The sequence below is a fragment of the Tachysurus fulvidraco genome, chromosome 11 (assembly GCF_022655615.1).
Source record: "Tachysurus fulvidraco isolate hzauxx_2018 chromosome 11, HZAU_PFXX_2.0, whole genome shotgun sequence".
In the NCBI taxonomy this organism is placed as follows: domain Eukaryota; kingdom Metazoa; phylum Chordata; class Actinopteri; order Siluriformes; family Bagridae; genus Tachysurus; species Tachysurus fulvidraco.
In genome coordinates, this window is record NC_062528.1 from 23,115,486 (window position 1) to 23,135,485 (window position 20,000).

The 20,000-nt window shown below is 43.2% G+C and overlaps 1 protein-coding gene across 2 annotated transcripts in view; it reads right to left on the reverse strand.

Moving 5' to 3' along the window:
- robo2 (roundabout, axon guidance receptor, homolog 2 (Drosophila)) overlaps positions 1-20,000 on the reverse strand; it is a 474,841-nt gene that overhangs the window by 213,366 nt on the left and 241,475 nt on the right. For both annotated transcript variants that reach the window (XM_047820548.1, XM_047820547.1), the window contains exon 2: positions 2,069-2,395. In XM_047820548.1, coding sequence (XP_047676504.1) covers positions 2,069-2,395 — 327 coding nt within the window. The remainder of the gene's footprint in view (positions 1-2,068; positions 2,396-20,000) is intronic.

The window sequence follows — 20,000 nt, forward strand, 5'->3', positions numbered from 1 at the left end:
CTACTGGTCCTCGTGTTTATTCCACACGCTCTGAGCTCTCTGTGCTACATCACTCTAGGTCTATAAGCGACACGCTCGTCCAGTTAATCCCACTGCACCTCCCTCCAATCTGCTTTCATATTAATAATGCAGCAAAGATTCATTCAAACGCTCTTCTCTAGCTGCTCCGTGGCCCACGTCGGGCTCCCGCTGATCCGGGCGACTCCAGCGGTGCGCAGGACGCCTGCCTTCAATCTGTTTCCACACGGCTATTCAGAGAGCTCGCGGGGGTCCGGTAAGGCCCGAGATACGGCTACGGGGTCAAACACGAGGAAGCGAAAGAACACACAGAAGAGCCTCCGGGGACGAAGACGGGCGTTTACGCTGTTAAGACGAGGAGAAATTGGAACGATGACGAATGACTTTCTAAGCCTTGCTAAATACAGACCTTTTTTTTTTTTATTTTAGGAGACTTTTAACAGCTCCGACCGTCCAAGTGAAACGTTACTATGGAAACAAAGCTGACGCGGACGATTATGCTCGAAGTTAGAGTTGCAGAAATAAATCAACACTTTCTAACCAATCAGAATCCAGAACTGAAAGCTTCTATGGATATTTACTTCCTTCCAACGAGGCTAACAAAACACCCTACCCCCGATTCCATTAGCGCTCCTGCTCATCTAGGTTCTTCGGGGCATCATCCGGCTGTACTTCCTGTATCCTTTCATCCTTCTGACATTGGTAACCTTTACCCTTTCACCCCTGAGGCTATAAAGTGATCAACACTCCATTTAAGATCTAACCAGTAGAGAGAGAGAGAGAGAGAGAGAGAGAGAGAGAGAGAGAGAGAGAGAGAGAGAGAGAAGCTGGAAAATAAAAGAATAATCGAGAGACTTCATCAATTTTTCATGAATTTTCATTTGGGCGAGGAGACCCCTCTTAAAGCGATCGATAGATCAAGCGGCTGTCACACAGTTAGCACCTGGGGGCTGCTGCCATGGTCACGGAAGAGCTGCGAGAAGATCAGAGACAGCTTGCAGAGGCGACACACACCCCTACCATGCTTCACGCATTTATACACATCCTACAAGTCCCACACACACACACACACACTTCCTGTTGGCGCTTCCTTTTCCCTGAAGCACCGTTCAGCATCATTACTTCCTGTGGATAAATATGACAATGGAGCTTGAACGCCGGGATTAAACCTAATAAAACTATTCAACAGTCTCCAAAATATATACGTGACACTTGTAGCCTGATCGGCTGGAGTTTGAGTTTGATGTAGCTGTAACTTCAGCTACTTTCCAGCCCTGTAATGACATGCAGAACCAAATATCCAGTAGGAGGAGCTAGATCTGATTAAACTCCGCCTCCAACTCCAATCCCATGACACACTATGCTTCCTAGACCTACATTTAAAGACAAAATCATGTGACTGGATAGAAAACAACGCCGTCTACACCAAGAAAGAAGTTCTCCACCCTTTCCTAATGAATGTTGTCTCTAAGTCATCTCCAACCTGCCGATGTTCCTCCCACCGTTTCCTTCCCCACCCAGCACATAGGGCGAGAACGATCGGAGATGGAGACATGAAACTAAAAGGAGGTAACGGCGCGATGGAAAAGTGCTCCATGTTTAGAAGTAGTACAAGGAACAACAAGGCTTTCCTTTCTTTCTTTTCTGCAACATAGAAAAGGGAATTTTTTATTTTATTTTTTTTTACAAAACCAATAAAATTTAAGACCAGATCATCTAAGCCCATAAAGCCGAATCGCGCTCTCGAGCACGGCTTTTCTACCCCTTCATCCATTTTATGACCCGTTCTGATTGCCGCCTATTTTAAGACGCTAATTGTATGTTATTTCCTGTATTAGGCGCAGACCAAAATTGTATGTCCGTGTAATCACACGATTATTGGCCGACAGCAATCGGCATTAAACAACAAACAAAAAAGGAGGAGCTCGCTTCTGGCTCCACAGACACACACACACACACACACACACACACACGAATCTTTTTCACATGTTTGGGTCAAATTCAATCATGAGGTCATTCTGGAAAACTTTATGAAAAATCAGAGACTTACATGCTACTTCCAGGGAGGCGTTACGACTCACGGCTTCTCCGAGGTAGTTGCGAGCCACGCAGACGTAGGCGCCTTCGTCCGGTTTGCTCCGGCGTCCGTGGACTATTTTCAGGAAGAAGAGGGAGCCGGTGGGCAGCAGCATGCGGTGCGAACGAGAGTCGTCTTTGTCTGTCTCGACCCTCTCGCCGTCCTTGTACCACTCCACGGTGGGAATGGGTCGCCCCTCGGCCTTGCAGTTGAGGGTGGCGGGTTCGCCCTTAGACACGATCAGGTCAGAGGGATGCTCTACGATGCGAGGCGGGTAGTCCTCCTGCCGCAGACGAGATCCTAAAGAAGACACACACAAGAGACAAAAATCCTTGAGTTTGGCTCACCATGAATGAGCGTTCACTATAGACACAACAGTGTATCAGACCCAATTCGACCAATCAGAATGGAGCATTATCGCTAACATAACAGCTCTGTCTTGTATAAGTCCATATATTTTCTAAAGTATAATAGTTTCAGTGCTAAGCCTCTCAATTGAATCAATATTGACTGTAATTTATTTCAAGAGCAGCTTTAATCTTCATCTGGCTCAGACTTTAATCCTGTTCTGTTCACGACTTGGCAGCGTTACATCCCTATCGCTTTATCTAACGATACAGCGGATTACATTAAATTCCTCGATATATATATACAGTATAGTGGCTTCATCGTACTCATGATCAATATTACCAGTGCTGATGGAAATCCCTTCCCCTGCTCGCTCATCCTCTTTACAGGAGGACAGGGAGGATATAATGGAGTAGGATTTTACCTTAATACTAAAAAATAGATATATTTATGTCATTATTTTTAAGTTCAAGCTATAAACATTGACAATAAATAAACTCCCCAACACTTTAAATATTGTTGACAAAATAAACACGCTTCATTTGAACCAGAATTCGGTATTGATTTTATTTCATTTTTATTCACAGCTAACAGCTAGCATGAAATTTATACCCTTCAAACCCTTTCTACCCTTTCTACCCTTCATCCTGATTCATCTAGAGATCTACCAGCTCCAGTTAGACTCTGTGATACTATAGAGGAGATGTGAACTCCATGTGGTCTTTTGCATCATTACAACATTTATCAGACTGTATATATATAATCACACCCCCAGTGTCACCCAGATGACGATGAGGTTCCCCTTCGAGTCTGGTTCCTCTCAAGGTTCCTTCCTTTTTAACATTAAAGGGAGTTTTTCCTCCCGACAGTCACCTGAGTCACCTCAGACTTGTTCATTGGGGATAAATACATTACGTTTAAATATATCTAATATTAATCATGAATTTTGTACTATATTAATCTTTATATTAACCTTTTGTTCTATGTTTATGTTCTGTAAAGCCGCTTTGAGACGACGTCAGTTGTAAAAAGCGCTATACAGATAAACCTGAATTGAATCAAACAGAGCTAACGTGAACTACACGTCATTCTTAAAACAGCTAGCATGAATTATGTCCACCTTCAAAAACAGCTAGCATCCTTAACACAGATAGCATTGACTATGGGCCTTTTTACACCCGGTCACTTCGTGTGTTGTCTCTGATCCGATAGCTATCTGATTTGTTAAAACTGTTCCATTTACATCAGGCCACATAAACGCGTCTCCGCGAATCGGATATCGATCCGATCTTTCTGCTCCCGCCCAATATGCTAATATATTTTACCTCATTTCCGGGGTAATTGAAACGGAACAAGCTTTGGTGTACGCGGTTGCTACAAAAAATAGCATTTACTGTTTGCTGCATTTCCGCTGGCGGCAGCAGTGCGTTTTAAGACCAAAAGAGACGCCTGGGTGAAAGATCGGAGCCAGCGCTGGTGGGAAAACATATTTGTTTCTGGCGCGATGCGCGACTCGCGAGTCACCTGCGAGTGACGTACTTCCGTTTGGGAGGAGTATAGCGCTAACGTATGTGGCTCGAACAACCACGTGCATTTACACCTGTCCAGTTTCATCTGAAACGCGTCCCAGACCACCTCCTGAAGGGGTTTGTACCATCGGGTTTATATCCGTCTCCAAAACGTTTCGGAGGGCGTTTAGACCTGGTCTTTTTACCATCGGGTAGCTATCGGATCACAGAAAACACAGGAAGTGACCAGGTGTAAAAAACCCCTACTGTATATAACACACCTAGCATGAATTCTACTGTACATGTATACGTCTCACAACTAGCATGAACTATATATCCTTTATAACACAGCTAGCACAAATGATATACCCTTCACAACAGCTATCATGAACTATATACCATTCTACTTTACAGTATATATCACAGTTAGCATGAACTGTATAGTATATCCTTCACAATAACTAGCACAATATACACTGTGAGCCACGGAAACGTAGCCTGTCCTGTTTGATGCCATCGCAGGTGGGCTACTTTTCAGTGGTCCTCCTTGTCGTACTGTCCGCCTTCATAGCAGCTATCATTTACTATAGATCTTACTGTAGATCTTTCATAACACAGCTGGCATAACACATATGTATTTCATAACACAGTAAAATATACAGTAAAACAATTATCCTTGAAACAAAGCTAGCATAAATTATATATCTTTCACTAGAGCAAGTACAGTTACACTGCTACTGTAGCATGAAATCTACGGCGTGTATTTCATAACACAGCTAGCATCAACTGTATAGTATATCCGTCACAACAGTTAGCCCAATCATTTTATAAAAAAAAAAAAACCTTACAGTTCCACTCTAATCCTTGAATTCCCACCACCTGTCTTTGACTTGTCAATCTCAAGTCTTATTTTCTTCCCACGTCATCCACAAGTCCAACCTTTTTACCCAAAACACTAATTCCGGGTGTCCTAGCAGGCCATTTGGGACCTGACCCGTATGACAGAGGGCTTCCGAGGGGTTAGATCCACACTGTGTTAAAATGCTAATCCCCTGAGCCTTTCCCTGCATGGCTCTGCTTCATGTATGGTTGATGCTGGCAGGCTGCGCTACGAGTCTGGCTCTTATGATAATAGCGTGTGGGAGAGCGTGCGGTGAAGCCTTAATCCCAGCGATAAGGAGCCAAGGGCCACCCTGCATTTACATTACTGAAGTTTGGACGAGCTGGAGACAAAAGCAGACCCTGATCCCCTAAAAATCCCAGCCAAAGACAGGGGCTTAGCTTGATGGGCTAATGCTTCCATGCTAGTTTTATGCACTTCAATAAGATGTGGCTGGTTGTGACGACACTGTGGATTCTAGAATGCCCCATTCCCACTCTTTTCACAGATTTGAATAGTTTAACTCGGAGAAGGAGTTTAGAAAGGCGTAAGGGTGAGGGTCATTGTTTACACTGCATGAATACTTTATGAATGCATGTGTGAGAAGATAAAATAAATAAGGATATTCTCTTTTAAAGCAATCATGCTAATGCTACAAACTGCACTGGCATTTATGCTAGCTGTGTAATGAACAATTGTTATATAATTCATGCTAGCTGTTGTGAAAGAACATATAGTTCATGGTAGCCATGGTAAAAAACGATACAGTTCTTGCTAGCTGTTATGAAGTGAACATGGTTCATGCTAGCTGTTGTCACATACAGAACATATAGTTCGTTCCAGTTCGTTATAAATGATATATCCTTCGTGCTAGCTATGGTAAATAAAAATGTAGTTTATGTAGGTTATGAATGATTTATAGTTTTTCTTCTAGTTGTGTTAAGAGGGTTATATCGTACATATCATGTTGGATGCTAGCTATGTTATTAAGTATTCATAATGAATTATAATCATGTTAGCTGTACTCAGAAGGAAAAATAGTTAATGCTAGATTCTGCTAAGAATATATAGTTCATGCAAGCGGTATTAATGAGCATATACTGTTTAGTATAATCATGCTAGCTGCATTATAAAGGATATATATATTTCATGCTATCCATGCAATAAAGGCTATATAGTTCAAAGGACCTCTTGAGAAAAAGAAACAGGGACGAGAACCTCCCTCAGGGGACCAGGTGTACTACTGACGTACAGAGCTAAGGGTTGAGGTTTGCGGAGGGAGGAAAGTACAAACAGGAGGCTTTTTGTTTAGGAGGCTGATAAGAGCTTGAATGCTGGTGGTGCTTAATCCTAGCTAACTGTGTGGATCTGATAACCAGAAACAGGACAAGATACAGTAGATACACGTTTCACTCTTTCATGTTTCTAACAGCAGTTGAGTAAGAGAGAGAGAGAGAGAGAAGAGAGAGAGAGAGAGAGAGAGAGAGAGAGAGAGAGAGAGAGAGAGAGAGAGAGAGGTTTGGGTGTATTCCCTTTTCTAAAGACTCCATAAGGTCAATTGTCTCCCACTGTGTTATATTGACCCCTGGTCTGTAGGAGAAGGCTTCTCCACACTCCAACTAATTTTGGCTAATCCCTGCTATTTCCCTCTCATTGATTAATGATCAGAGCTGCTGTCTTTTATCTAAGTGGGGCAACTGACATTAAACTGGGCTCCCTGAAGTTAAACAACTGCGACAGTGACTAATGGATTATTACCTAATCTGCTAAAGGCTAAAGCTTCGTTAGAAGGTTTTTGTAAACATAAAATATGTGACATACAGTATGTAACATGTTCAGCATCTTCTTGTCTCGTGTTATGGACTATCAACACTATTAAAACAACACCGATCGTTAGCGAAGCGAATGCAAGGAACGTTACAGAGATAGCCGAAGAAGGTGTCGTCGGTAAAGTGACTGTTCTTGTCATGACGAGTGAGCCGGCGAGTGCGATGTGACCGGATCTTCATCCACTGACTGTGTGAATTATTTACCACCACACACAGCTCCGGGTTCATGCTAGATCAAGACCTCCAGGTTCTAATCAAACTCACAATGCCATGATGTTATAAATTAACAAGGCTTGCTCTCATCAAATAGAAGAACTTGGGTCTCTTCATCGTTCTTTGTTCTCCGTGATAGGCGAGCATTCACCAAGATGCCACTGAGATTTCTTCAGATAAGTTCTTTCATCTTTATTTTATTTTATTACAGAGAGAACAAGACGACCATAAGAGGAACGCTAACTCCTCAAACTCAGCAAGTCCTGGTTCTAAGTTCTGGTCTGGTTCTAAGTCCTGCCTTTCCGCATGAATTGCTTCTTTAATGACCCAAATGACGGTGTTGCACAAAAACATAAACACAACCACACACAGAGCTACAGTACCTGATTGAAGCATCTGCTTCCCTTCTACAGCGCTGAGTTACTGGCAGAGGTTTTACATAGATGAGGCAAAGACATCAGCACTGGCCACGCAATTCAATTTCGTTCAGTTTAATTTCATTTAATCCAATTTGTATTCTGATCTACATCCTCTAATCACTTAAACCTTGAGCCACCATCTGCCTGCCGCTTCTCTACCGCAGGAGAAAAAATGTACTCAGCAGATGCCTGTGTGATTGCTGAGAAAAAAAAAAAACGGTTAAAGGCAAATGCGCGAGGGATCGACGTGGCCGTGCCAAATGCACTCCTCACCATGCGACGCTGAACAACAGATTTGTACATTTTCCTGGCATATCATGCATACATATGCTGTTGCCTTATCTCTTGAAGCAGGCACTTTTAGACATGAGGCACAAATTTAGTTCAATCTAAAATTAGCGTTTCAGATAAGCCAATCACAGGCCATAATTAATGCTTCCCACTTATCTCCAAACTATCGCTGCAGTGACCAAAAGTATAAAAGAAATATAAACTGTATACCTTTAACCACAACCCTGTTTCTCCTCTGACTCATTTCAAACTGAAAGGCTAATGTATATTTTCCTCAGCATGCCGCTGGCTAAATCAATTCGCTTCATTCCATACGAGCGCTTTTTCCGTCCTCCGGTCTCTTTCTATTTTATGTAAAACCCTCTCACCAGTGGCCTCTCCTAATGTGATCATAGGTTGTTGTGCAATCAAGGGCTCTCTGCAGCTCAGATGAGTGCACTTCACTTCGGTCCAGGCCTGCTCCAATCAAAGAGTCATTACTCCCCTTTAGGCCAATGCAATAGTGCCACAGGTACAGTATTTCACCCACGACCTGTCGTATATCACAAGAGAGGACGAACAGGACATGTGCGTGCCGGCAAGTGGGGCAAAATTGGGGTCAATTTAGAAATTGAAAAAAGATCAGTTACTGTATGAAAGTATTCTATTATTATTATTATATTATGTATGCTATTATTGTACAGTGACTCAACCCCAGCTCTTAGTCTCAACCCGAGCCCTAATTCCCATTTCTATAAACAAAAGCATTCAATTCTTTTTTGGAAACAATTTGACATCAATTTACAGAGTGCACGTCTTTGCCCAGTCATCTATAAATATTCTGTTCAGTGTTAACCATGTTGGCAGTACTTGTCGGGTCACGGGGAGCCTGTGCCTATCTCAGGCGTCATCGGGCATCGAGGCAGGATACACCCTGGACGGAGTGCCAACCCATCACAGGGCACACACACACTCTCATTCACACACACACTCACACACTACGGACAATTTTCCAGAGATGCCAATCAACCTACCATGCATATCTTTGTACCGGGGGAGGAAACCGAAGTACCCAGAGGAAACCCCTGAGGCACGGGGAGAACATGCAAACTCCACACACACAAGACGGAGGTGGGATTCGAACCCCAACCCTGTAGGTGTGAGGTGAACATGCTAAACACTAAGCCACCGTGCCCCCCTCTAATTAGATCAGAAATGCGGAAAAGAACTAAAAATAAATGAATAAATCCAAAAAGTATCCGTCCATCTTTATCCCTGTAGATAGTCTCTGGTCAGTCTGATGGACTACCTTTAGCGAAATTTATGGATGGAACCTACGGACTAGATATACCCTGCAACAGAGGATCTACAAAGCTAGCTAGCTTTTTTTCCATTTGTCACTACATCTTGTGCAATCAGAAAATCTGAACGTTCTTTGAGGGGAAACATTGATTGCCCTGATCTTTAGATCTCTGACAGTGATAGTGTCAGAAGAAGGAAGTCCACTCTTCCCACCTAAAGTGCAGGACCAATTATCCTCTTCTGAACATCTGGTCAAGGACGGCCGATCCTGAAGATACCGAGGCCAATCTTCTGCTGATAGCACGGGCAGCTGCGCTACTGCTTTTACTACTAGTATTGCTACTTGAAAACTGCTAGAATTTCATTTCAGTATGAACGTGATGTGATGTATCCCACCACTTTAATTCCCTCCCAGTCACTCTCAAGAAGAACTGGAAGAAGGACATGGTTTCTATGGATGCAGAGAGTCCTCAGGGGGGATGCTGTAATATGAGGCATTGTTTACACGCTGGTCAAGGACAATGCTGTCTTCCCACTGGTAGTCCTTGCTCTGCATCATGCGGGGAGGCTAATTTTATCCGCTGTACATCAGGATGTCCCGTATGCATTTAGAAAAGGATGATTAATGAGGGGAAAAGGAGAATGCAGAGAATACATAGCGGCAGGTGTGAAGGGAATCTCTCAAAACAAGTGCTATGTTTATGTTTCTTTCTCTCCTTTAAACCATTTACGGATTCTTTCTTTTACATAGACACATTTGGTTGTCAGCCAAACAATTTCATGCGGTTACGTTGCCTCGGTTTGTTTTGTTATGGTGAATTTTGCACTTTACCCTGCTGGTAAGTTGGTGTAAAAGTGTTAAAGTCTGGTAAGAATCATATAGAAGAAGCAGAAGAAGCCTTTATTTGTTACATACTGTATACACTAAAGAAAAGTGAAATTCTTTTATTCACATATCCCAGCTTAGGATGTTGGGGTCAGAGTACAGGGTCAGCCATGATACAACACCCATCGAGCGGAGGGTGTTATTGCCTTGCTCAAGGGTTCAGCGGTGGCAGTTTGTCAGGACTAAGGTGTAAAACACCAGGAACTTCCCATCAACAACCAAGAGCCTTTACCATTTAAGCCACCAATATTTGCTGCACAATAAAGTGAGACAGGTAAATCCATCCAACACATCATTTATCAATGTCACTCATAGCTTCATCAGTGATCTAACTGCCTGAACAAGTCGATACACACGAACAGACTAATGTTAATTTTCCCCAGTGAACAGAAATGAAGAACTTCCCCCACCTGGACCAATCAAGATGTACCCAGAAGACATGATACCATAGGGTAAATGTGGGTAGGGTCAGCAGACGTTTTTTACCAACCACTATTTAGAATAACTGTACACAAGCCTGATTCTTGGTCTATTTAAAAATAATAACTTTAACCGCAAGATTATTCGTAATAATTCATTAGCCAGATTATGATCTGTAGCAGAACTCCACTTAAATCGCTTTACTCCAGACCATCCGATATGCCGTCACGTTAACACCAGACATTTCTGACATATCGCTCACGAGGGTTTAGAATATGTAAATCTTTACTATTTGCACATTGTGTTTTTTTGCTACATCAGAATCCCTGACTGTTTGCACTGGTTTCTTCCATCCAATACTCCTCTTTTGCCACATCTCATTAGCATGCACTGTTGTGTCTGTTTATTGTCCTGCGTATTTATTATGCCGAGTGTCCACCGCATTCGAGTTGCACAGAGAATGACAATAAAAGCCACTTGACTTGACAAGGTCATTCTTCCATTTAAGAAAGCAATCATGCTCTTTAACTCCTGGCCACAGATGGTTTGCAGCATCGATGCCAGTTCAGCTTGCCAAGCTACAAATGCTTAAATTGGCTAATCAGAAGCAAGTACACGACTAGACGTCATGGCTCCTGTCTCAGTGGCATTTATAAACCTACACAAAACCTACGGGCAAAAATGTACTAAACTGTACCAGTTCTTATGGTTTGAGCGGTGGACTTTAAACCAGCAATTTTATTACCTTTAGGTTGTATTTGGAAGGAATCGAGACCAGGGTCGAGTCAAATTCTTCGATACTTCGATGTCTCTGTTTTTGTTCATTGTTCCAGTGTTTTCTAAAAGATGGAATTACTTATCTTCAAACCAATGTACAAGACTGAGACCAATGTCCAAGTACATTCATTTATTCATTCATTCATTCATTCATTCATTCATTCTCTACCGCTTATTCGAACTTCTCGGGTCACGGGGAGCCTGTGCCTATCTCAGGCGTCATCGGGCATCGAGGCAGGATACACCCTGGACGGAGTGCCAACTCATCACAGGGCACACACACTCTCATTCACTCACACACACACACACACACACACACTCTCACACACTACGGACAATTTTCCAGAGATGCCAATCAACCTACCATGCATGTCTTTGGACCGGGGGAGAAAACCGGAGTACCCGGAGGAAACCCCCGAGGCACGGGGAGAACATGCAAACTCCACACACACAAGGTCGAGGCGGGAATCAAACCCCCAACCCTGGATATAAATTCCAATAAATCTGCATCCAATCAGTACCAAAAGCATCTCCAGACCAGCCTTGAATCCTACCTGTAATCCTTTAGCAGTCTACACTAGAAACGGTTCATTTCAGTACTTGAAATCATTTTAAGATGTACCCCTCAGGACATCCCATAAAGCGACAAGGGAGTTACAGTGAAGTAGCCAAGTTTTTAAAGCGTTGGTCGACATCCTTTTTTTCACCTGACAGCTCAACTAGCTAAAAAATGTAGTCCTGCAACACCTGAAGTATGTAACAAGCGAGAGAAGTGTGTCTCGGTTGACCACACACAGCCTCAGCTCCCCTTCAATTAATTTTATCACATATTTATTCATGCGCAGGGCAAAAGGTTGCTGAGCTTTGATGATCTTTTTGTAATTATTTTTATTGCGTCCCTAGAGATATGCCTCGGCCCACCAACCAAATCAATAGCAGGCAAAGCTTCTCATCCCACCAGCAGGGCAAAAGAGCTCCCCAAAGACAAATCACTTATTCTGCCAAGCAGATGTGTGTGTGTGTGTGTGTGTGTGTGTGTGTGTGTGTGTGGGGCCAATCAGAGGTAACTCCTGGCAACTATCCAAACAGGGTCCGAAGGGATTCCAATCAGTGTGGCAAGGTGTAACGTGAAACCAAAATACGTTTCTGAAATTAGCCATGCTCTGTTAACAACCTGTCTGTTTATAAATGCAGCCGCTGGTTAAATCACAGGGACGCTCGTGTTTTAGCTGCATATTAATGAGAGAATAAGTGATGGCTATTATGTGTAGAAATAACAGGGAAAGCACTGAGCTCATTTGCCATCGAAAAGAAAGGTGGAGAAAAAAAAACTAAAATAAAATACACTACACATGCAGCGTTTACGTTTCACGTCCCGCTGTTAAATTCAGCTCTTCTGTATCGTATCAAGAGAGATTGGAAAGGAAACGATCGTTTATTAGCCGCTATAACGTAAGTGAACGCTGGAACTAACTTGTGCTTGCTGTTCCACAACAATAACAGTAACTAAAAACTGATAAGAGTACAGCATGACTTTCATTATTACTTTATTACATTATTACTTTTATTAGTACATTATAGACTTTCATCACCTTTATACACCCGGTCACGTCGTGTGTTGTCTCTGATCCGATAGCTATCTGATTAGTTAAAACTGTCCCGTTTACATCAGGCCACATAAACACGTCTCGGCGAATCGGATATCGATCCGATCTTTCTGCTCCCGCCCAAAATGCTAATATATTTTACCTCATTTCTGGGGTAATTGAAAGTGAACACGCTTTGGTGTACGCGGTTGCTACAAAAAGGCATTTACTGTTTGCTGCATTTTTGCTGGCGGCAGCAGCACGTTTTAAGAGCAAAAGAGACGCCTGGGTGAAAGATCAGAGCCAGCGCTGGTGGTAAAACATACAGGGTATTTGTTTCTGGTGCGATGCACGACTCGTGAGTCACCTGCTAGTGACGTACTTCCGTTTGGGAGGAGTATAGCGCTGACGTATGTGGCTCGAACAACCACTTTCATTTACACCTGTCCAGTTTCATCTGAAACGCGTCCCAGACTACCTTCTGAAGGGGTTTGTACCATCGGGTTTATATCCGTCTCCAAAACGTTTCGGAGGACATTTAGACCTGGTCTTTTTACCGTCAGGTAGATATTCGGATCACAGAAAACACAGGAAGTGACCAGGTGTAAAAAGCCCCCTTAGATTCAAACATATCTAAAGATATCGAATTGCTGCGATATTACAGAAATAAAACATTTAGCACTGTTAGCATGCAAAACCTGCAACCGTTTAGCAAACATCTCACAGAAGGCAGACAGAAAGGAACCTGACCTTTTAACTGATTATTAGGATTTCCTTTGTTAAATAAATGATTAGCTTTATGACGTGGTGCAGACGAGATCACTTTAGATTTACTGTAGAAATACCACCAGAATGGGTTTGTGCAAGCTGCTGTTATAGAAAACTAATCACCACATTCTGACCAATCAGAATGGAGACTGATGTGGTTTGTGTTATTTCAGTCTTTAAACCACGACTGGTCTTTTGAATTTTAACTCTTTTTCCTAGAGGCCCCCGAAAAAACGTCCTTCTGTTTGTATTGTGTCCGTGTTGATGGTCGAACGTCTTTATGGTGTCACACAGACGTCTGTCTCTTCAGACCCATTTCCGCTCTCTGCGATGCTCCGAGTGTTTGTTCATCCAAAAATCAGCTCAGATGTATCTTCTCGTCAGAGGGAAGAAGACTCGTTTTAAAAAAAAAGGCTCATATTAGATCTGACTCACAGACAGATTATCATCGTGTCTGATAATGGATGGTTAAAAGGGTTAAACCCGAATGAGAAGTGTAAAGTGTAGTGAGCGAGTGAGTGAGTGAGTGAGTCGGTTCTGCTCTCGTGCTCTCGGACACCGGCCTCGCCGGGCTGCTGTCAAAGCGTCTGGCAGGCACATCGAGCTGTGTGATACAGATCAAGTGATTTCTAACGGACCGCTGCACTCCAGAGTGCACACTCCACTGCTCCATCCACCTCCATCCACCTCGCAGTGTCCGGCTCCGGCCATTTCCCACCTTTCACAAGAACCAGAATTCTCTTGGTTACTGACACTATCGTATAGCATTCGATAGCGTGTGTGTTGTGTGCAGACGTGCCCATGATTCGTCCAGGTGTGCTTCGGCCCCTCTTTACCGACTGAGCTGAAGCTTTTTCGACATGAGGAGCCGACTCTAGACAGTCCCGTCGGGCTGGGCTTGGCTGAACAAAATGAAAAGCAGCGATTGATTCCTCCTCCTGTATTGTAATCTCTTTAGTCTTCACCCACATGGCCCTGGAGCCAGGCAAATTGAATAGGGAGGAAAATAAATAAGGCCTTTATTGCTCGGGAAATGAGAAGAGGGGTAGGGGGTGGAGGGGGAGGAAGAGGAAGGGGAGGGGAGGGGGAGTCATTTAGGTTGCCGTTTTAGCCTGCGTTGAAAGATGAATGGATAATTAAAGGGGTTGTGAGGAGACTTCGCCTTTTGCCAACCGATCACTCATGCCGACGCGTCGGCTAAACGTTTTAACCGAAGCCAGAAAGGATCCGCCGCTGGACGGCAGGAAGCTCGGATCAAACTCCGCACGTTCAGAGCGCAATTTGTTCACAAAATCTCTAGATCCGACAAGGTGACGTGAGCGAAGGCCAAAATAACGCACTGCGGATCAGTGAGATTTAGGATGTTAAAAGGAACCCGATTCAGATTCGTGTTTGTGGTTTTACTGCTAAAGAGAAATGTCTCGATGCTGTTCGCTATGGAAACACGTTAAGTCCAGATCCGGCCAAAAATCCAAACCGTGGCTTGACGTCTAACGAGTTTCCGAAGTATTCCAGGTCGAAGGCCTTGGCAGGTCCGAGAAAATTTCTAGACGCATCAGCATTCCACACTTACGTCAAAGCGTCGTATTCATTCGACTGCGGATACACGTGACACGTCGAGCCGAGAAGAAGTCTGTTGCTTCCGGCATGTGAAAATAAATAAATTAATTGTCTGGTCTTGTTGTCAGAAGCTGTGCATGTAATAAAAGGCACTGTTCAGCTGCTACCTGGTTGGCAGGTCGAATAATCGCGTGAGCGAGAGCATTAGCTGGTTTCCTCACTATCTAAAAACCTAGCGTTGTTTGCATGTAAACATTCCAACATCATCCCGAGAGTCTATCATCTGTTTAATTCAGTGCGCATCTTTTATTAGACAAACGAACCTCTTTTTATGTGTAAACATATCAGAGATGGTGTCATGATGTAACCTGCAGAAATTTATCCGAGTTTGTTTAGAGGAATGGAACAAGCTCAAAACGCCGGTCGATACCAAACCACAGCGAGCGAACTCGCTGAACTAACCGTTGGACGTTCTGGACTTTGGAAAGCTAAACACAGATTTCTAACATTATTTGCTCAGGAAAAACATAAAGGAGTGAATGACTAAGGCTCGAACATCCCACCGGCTCCACTGTGTGCGATCCTACAGTAGTTACCCCAGCGGCGAAACCCAGCAGAAAGCTAAAGTGTCTACGCTAACGCATGCCTTCTCGACGCTAGCATGCATCCGCTATCAGTCAATACGAGCAATCGATACTGAAATGTGTGATATTGATGTAGGTTATCATCTGCCCACGACTCTTAATGCACTAATGGAATGGAAATGAGAAAGCAATCAATTTTTCAGGCCTTAACTCAGGCTATAAACTAGTTTAAACCCTGGACTACTTTTATAGCGAGAAATCGTCGATCACGCCCGAGGTGAAAGATCGTAGCTTTAGGAGGAGGGAAACGTTTCGTGAAGGTCGTACGATTGTTCTTTACGAGAAATAGTTTTCATTGGAAATAAAAGCAGCTGGATTTTACTAGCAGTGGATTTCTAGCATATTAGCAGGATTACTTGCTTGTTAACGTCACACTGGCTGTGAGGCGACTTTTACACTTTATACGAGGGCGTTTAGAGGTATTTAGAGGTTTTTAGAGGTATTTAGAGGTGGGGTGTGGTAGCGCAGTGGTTAAGGTGTTTGGGCTACTGGTCGGAAGGTCATGGGTTCGAACCCCAGGTCCACCAAGCTGCCACTGCTGGGCCCCTGAGCAAGGCCCTTAACCCTCAGTTGCTCAGTTGTAAGTCACTCTGGATAAGAGTGTCTGCTAAATGCCGTAAATGTAAGGTATTTAGTACTGAAGATGAATCTGAGCTCCTTTTTCAGATGAACAAACACTTGGAGCATCTCAGAGTGCAAAAATGGGTTTGATATCAACATTTAATTTGAAGATGCAAACATTTGTGTAGAAAAAATAACCGTTTTGTACATAAACCTCTTCTACTGTAGGGAAAAACAGAAATCCTGATAAAACTCTACAAATCCTTAAAGTCCTGAGTGTCTACTTTCATATGAGCTTCATATAAACGCCACCGTGGAGTGAGACGTGAGGAAGACGTCCGATCGTCAACACGGACACGATGAGCGCACGGAAGGAAAGGAAGTTCAATTCTTCACAGGAGAAATCGTCAAGCTAAGCTAACAGGTTGTACTTCAGTGCTAATCAACCAAAGGTATTATTGTAATAAGGCCATCCTTAAAAATATTTTGGTTTGCAGTAACAGTAAAAAAAACGGGTTTCAATGGGTTTCAGGTTTCAATGTAAAAGGAAAGTACAATTTTGGTGACGGTGATTACGTCGGTATGACATTTTAGCAAATTAGCATATCGTGACGTCACTGACTGGGTCTTCGACCCGTGCCTTCGGGCGCATCGTCACAAACCTTATTTTGATGCTGGACAGTTTTTCCAGAACTCCGTGCCAAGTTAAAGCGGTGTCGAGCTGATTTAATGGATTTTTTAGATGTATCATGGCGCCCGAACCCGTACGACTTTGAAAGGTGACGGCGAACATTTTGTTTACTGCAGCCGCAGCCATCGTTACCGAGCGCGACCCGTCGACTCTGACAGTGAACGAGAGAATGAGACGAAGCGAACGCACAGGCCGTAGTGTGACATCCGCTAACCGATAGCATAAACACAGATGACGTCACGGGTTCTTATTTAAAAGGAAGAACGTAGCCTTCGTCTGTATGTAGGTTGAGGCGATTTATATATTTACAATACTTACTAAAATACAATTAATATTATTTTATTGCTTTTGTATTAGTTGTTTGAAAAGTAAAAAAAAATGTTGATTTAAGGATGGCCTAATTATGCAATAGTAATGATTCCAAACTGCCTGTGAGTTTGTACATGTGCTTGTGCTGAAGACAGACTCAGAGATTCATCCAAATAAGATAAAGGTCCATGTATGTATTCATGAGTGATTTCAGCTCCACTACAGAGAAGCTTGGGCGAGTTTTTATCGCCTCTATCGTGACCTAAATGATCCGAAGCAGAAGAAAATCCACCACAGACGGCTTTGTTTACACTCGCTAAATGAAGCCGGTGATAACTTTCCTGTGTGTACTCTATCCTGTTTGTGTTATGGTGACTCACTCAACCTTGACACAGATCTTCACTATCTCAGAGCTGCTCAGATAGAGGGAACCGGAGGGCAAACCGAGGCAGGGAGCAGAGCGAGGCGAGGCGAGGAGAGGAGAGGAGCGCGTGTATAATTCACTACCTCCACAAACCCGAGCTGGTAGCACGGCACATGAAGAGGGAGATAAGGCCGGTGTGCTATCTGTATCTCACCAACACTATCTAAGCCCAGAGAAATTGGCCTTTACGTTTATCTCGCTGGTTTCTTTTATATCATTGCGTTACTCCGGCCTGAGAGTCTGGCTCGGGTTCAGTCCGGGACACCTCGGTGTCTGACGTAAGACTTCTGAAAAATTGAAACAAATTGGGAAAAAAAAATCTGAAGTCTTAGCACCAGGGGCAAGATTTCATGTCCGGGCTAGTTATTATTTATTCATAGCTGCCCTGAGGACAAGTAGGTTCAGCAACTTGGGGGAAACACACACACACATTTTATTTATATATATATGTGTGTGTGTGTGTGTGTGTGTGTGTGTGTGTGTGTGTGTGTGCGTGTGTGTGTGTGTGTGTAACGTTGTTTATAACACCTTTATATATTTATAACACCTATTTATATATATATATATATATATATATATATATATATATATATATATGTATATATATATATATATATATATATTTATATATAATAGAACAGAACGGGGCACAGAAGCCTTTATTATCGCCACATATACATTACAGCACAGTGGAATTCTTTTCTTCACATACCCCAACTGAGGAGGTCGGGGTCAGAGTGCAGGGGCAGCTATGAAACAGCGCCTCTGGAGCAGGGAGGGTTGAGGGCCTTGCTCAAGGGCCCAACAGTGGCAGCTTGAACCCCGATCCTGTAATCAACAACCCAGAACGTTAACCGGTTGATCCACCACTGCCCCAAACCACTGCCCCAAACCACTGCCCCAAACCACTGCCCCAAACCACTGCCCCAAACCACTGCCCCTACACGATCGGTCTGACGATAGACACAGCATTGTGATATTTTTCACTAATTTAACTAGTTTTATTAGTGCAACACACACACTGTAAGCTGCATCTCAAATCACTTTTGCTTTTTACTTTTGTACTCAGAAGGGTCGTACGGTCTCAAACACGTCAGTTAGTTTAGTTTAGTTTAGTTTAGTTGGGTTAGTTTAGTCTAGTTTAGTTTAGTTTAGTTTAGTTTAGTCTAGTTTAGTTTAGTTTAGTTGGGTTAGTTTAGTTTAGTTTAGTTTAGTCGGATGCAGCGTGACTCGCCTGGTGAAGTAGCTACTAAGTACATTTAAACAATGAAATAATTTCCGTGACACGTCCAGCACCATTGCTTTAATGATGACCCGTAACATCCCTCTGTCATCTACATCCTGTCATCTACATCCTGTCATCTTGTTCCTGTAATCTCTCTGAGACTCAAGCTTCGATTCCTAGACAGGTTTCTCTCCATGTCCTTCTGCTCGGTGGTTTAAAGAAGTGAATCACTGAAAGTAAACATGTTAAGTTAAAAAGCCGATTTAAATGAAACTAATCTTACGTGTGTATGACGAGAGTGTGTGTGTGTGTGTGTGTGTGTGTGTGTGTGTGTGTGTGTGTGTGTGTATTTATGCCCACAGCTCACTCCACAACTCTTCCCAGGTGTTTGTACAGGTGTGTGTAGTCTCTGAGGGCATGAACACTGTGGTATTAACGTTGTCAGTGGGGGCAGGGCAACACGTCCTATTATACAGATTCGCTCTCGGGTGGAGATTTCAGTGGCCTTACATTCCTCCCCTATACAAGTATCTAAACACAGCAAACACCTAGAGAGCACACACACACACACGCACACACACACACGCACGCACACACACACACACACACATCATGGTGGAGACAGACGGCCGAGCTGTCTAATTTAGAAACCTAAACAATAATTTTAAACTTCCATTTCTATTCTATAGGACGCCTTCATCGGCACATAAAAGGTTCTGGATTCAAAGAGAGATCGTGTTGTCGGTCGTCGTAGAAACGCACCCCAGGAAATGCGCATACATACACACACGAGACTTTTATTGTGTTTTGACACTTAACCATTTGCAGAGTCTAAATTGGAACGAAATTTAGATTCATTTAAACGAATTGATTCACTTTTAGAAAGCGATTCAGAGTCGATTCAGAGCCGAATCACTTGCAACAAGTGAACCACAATAGAGTTGGTATATTTGGTTATCTTTTTTTATTCACTTTTTCCTGGTCTTGGTGGATCCCTGGAATACCGCACACAAGATGGGAGTACACTCTGGACGGGACGCCACAGACGTTCACATTGACTTGTGAGGACAATTTAGAGTCAACTCTTTGCTCAGTGGCATGTTCTAGATAAATGTGAGGGAACCTGAGAACCTAGAAGAACCGACCATGGACACGAGGAGAACGTGCAAGATAGGGACATAGAAAAAAAAACAATCCTGGCATTCGGCCTTTCGTGCTCGCCATCTACACGATTCGCAGGAGTGTGACGGGAGATGGATAAAGACGCGCAAACGTGGTATGGACG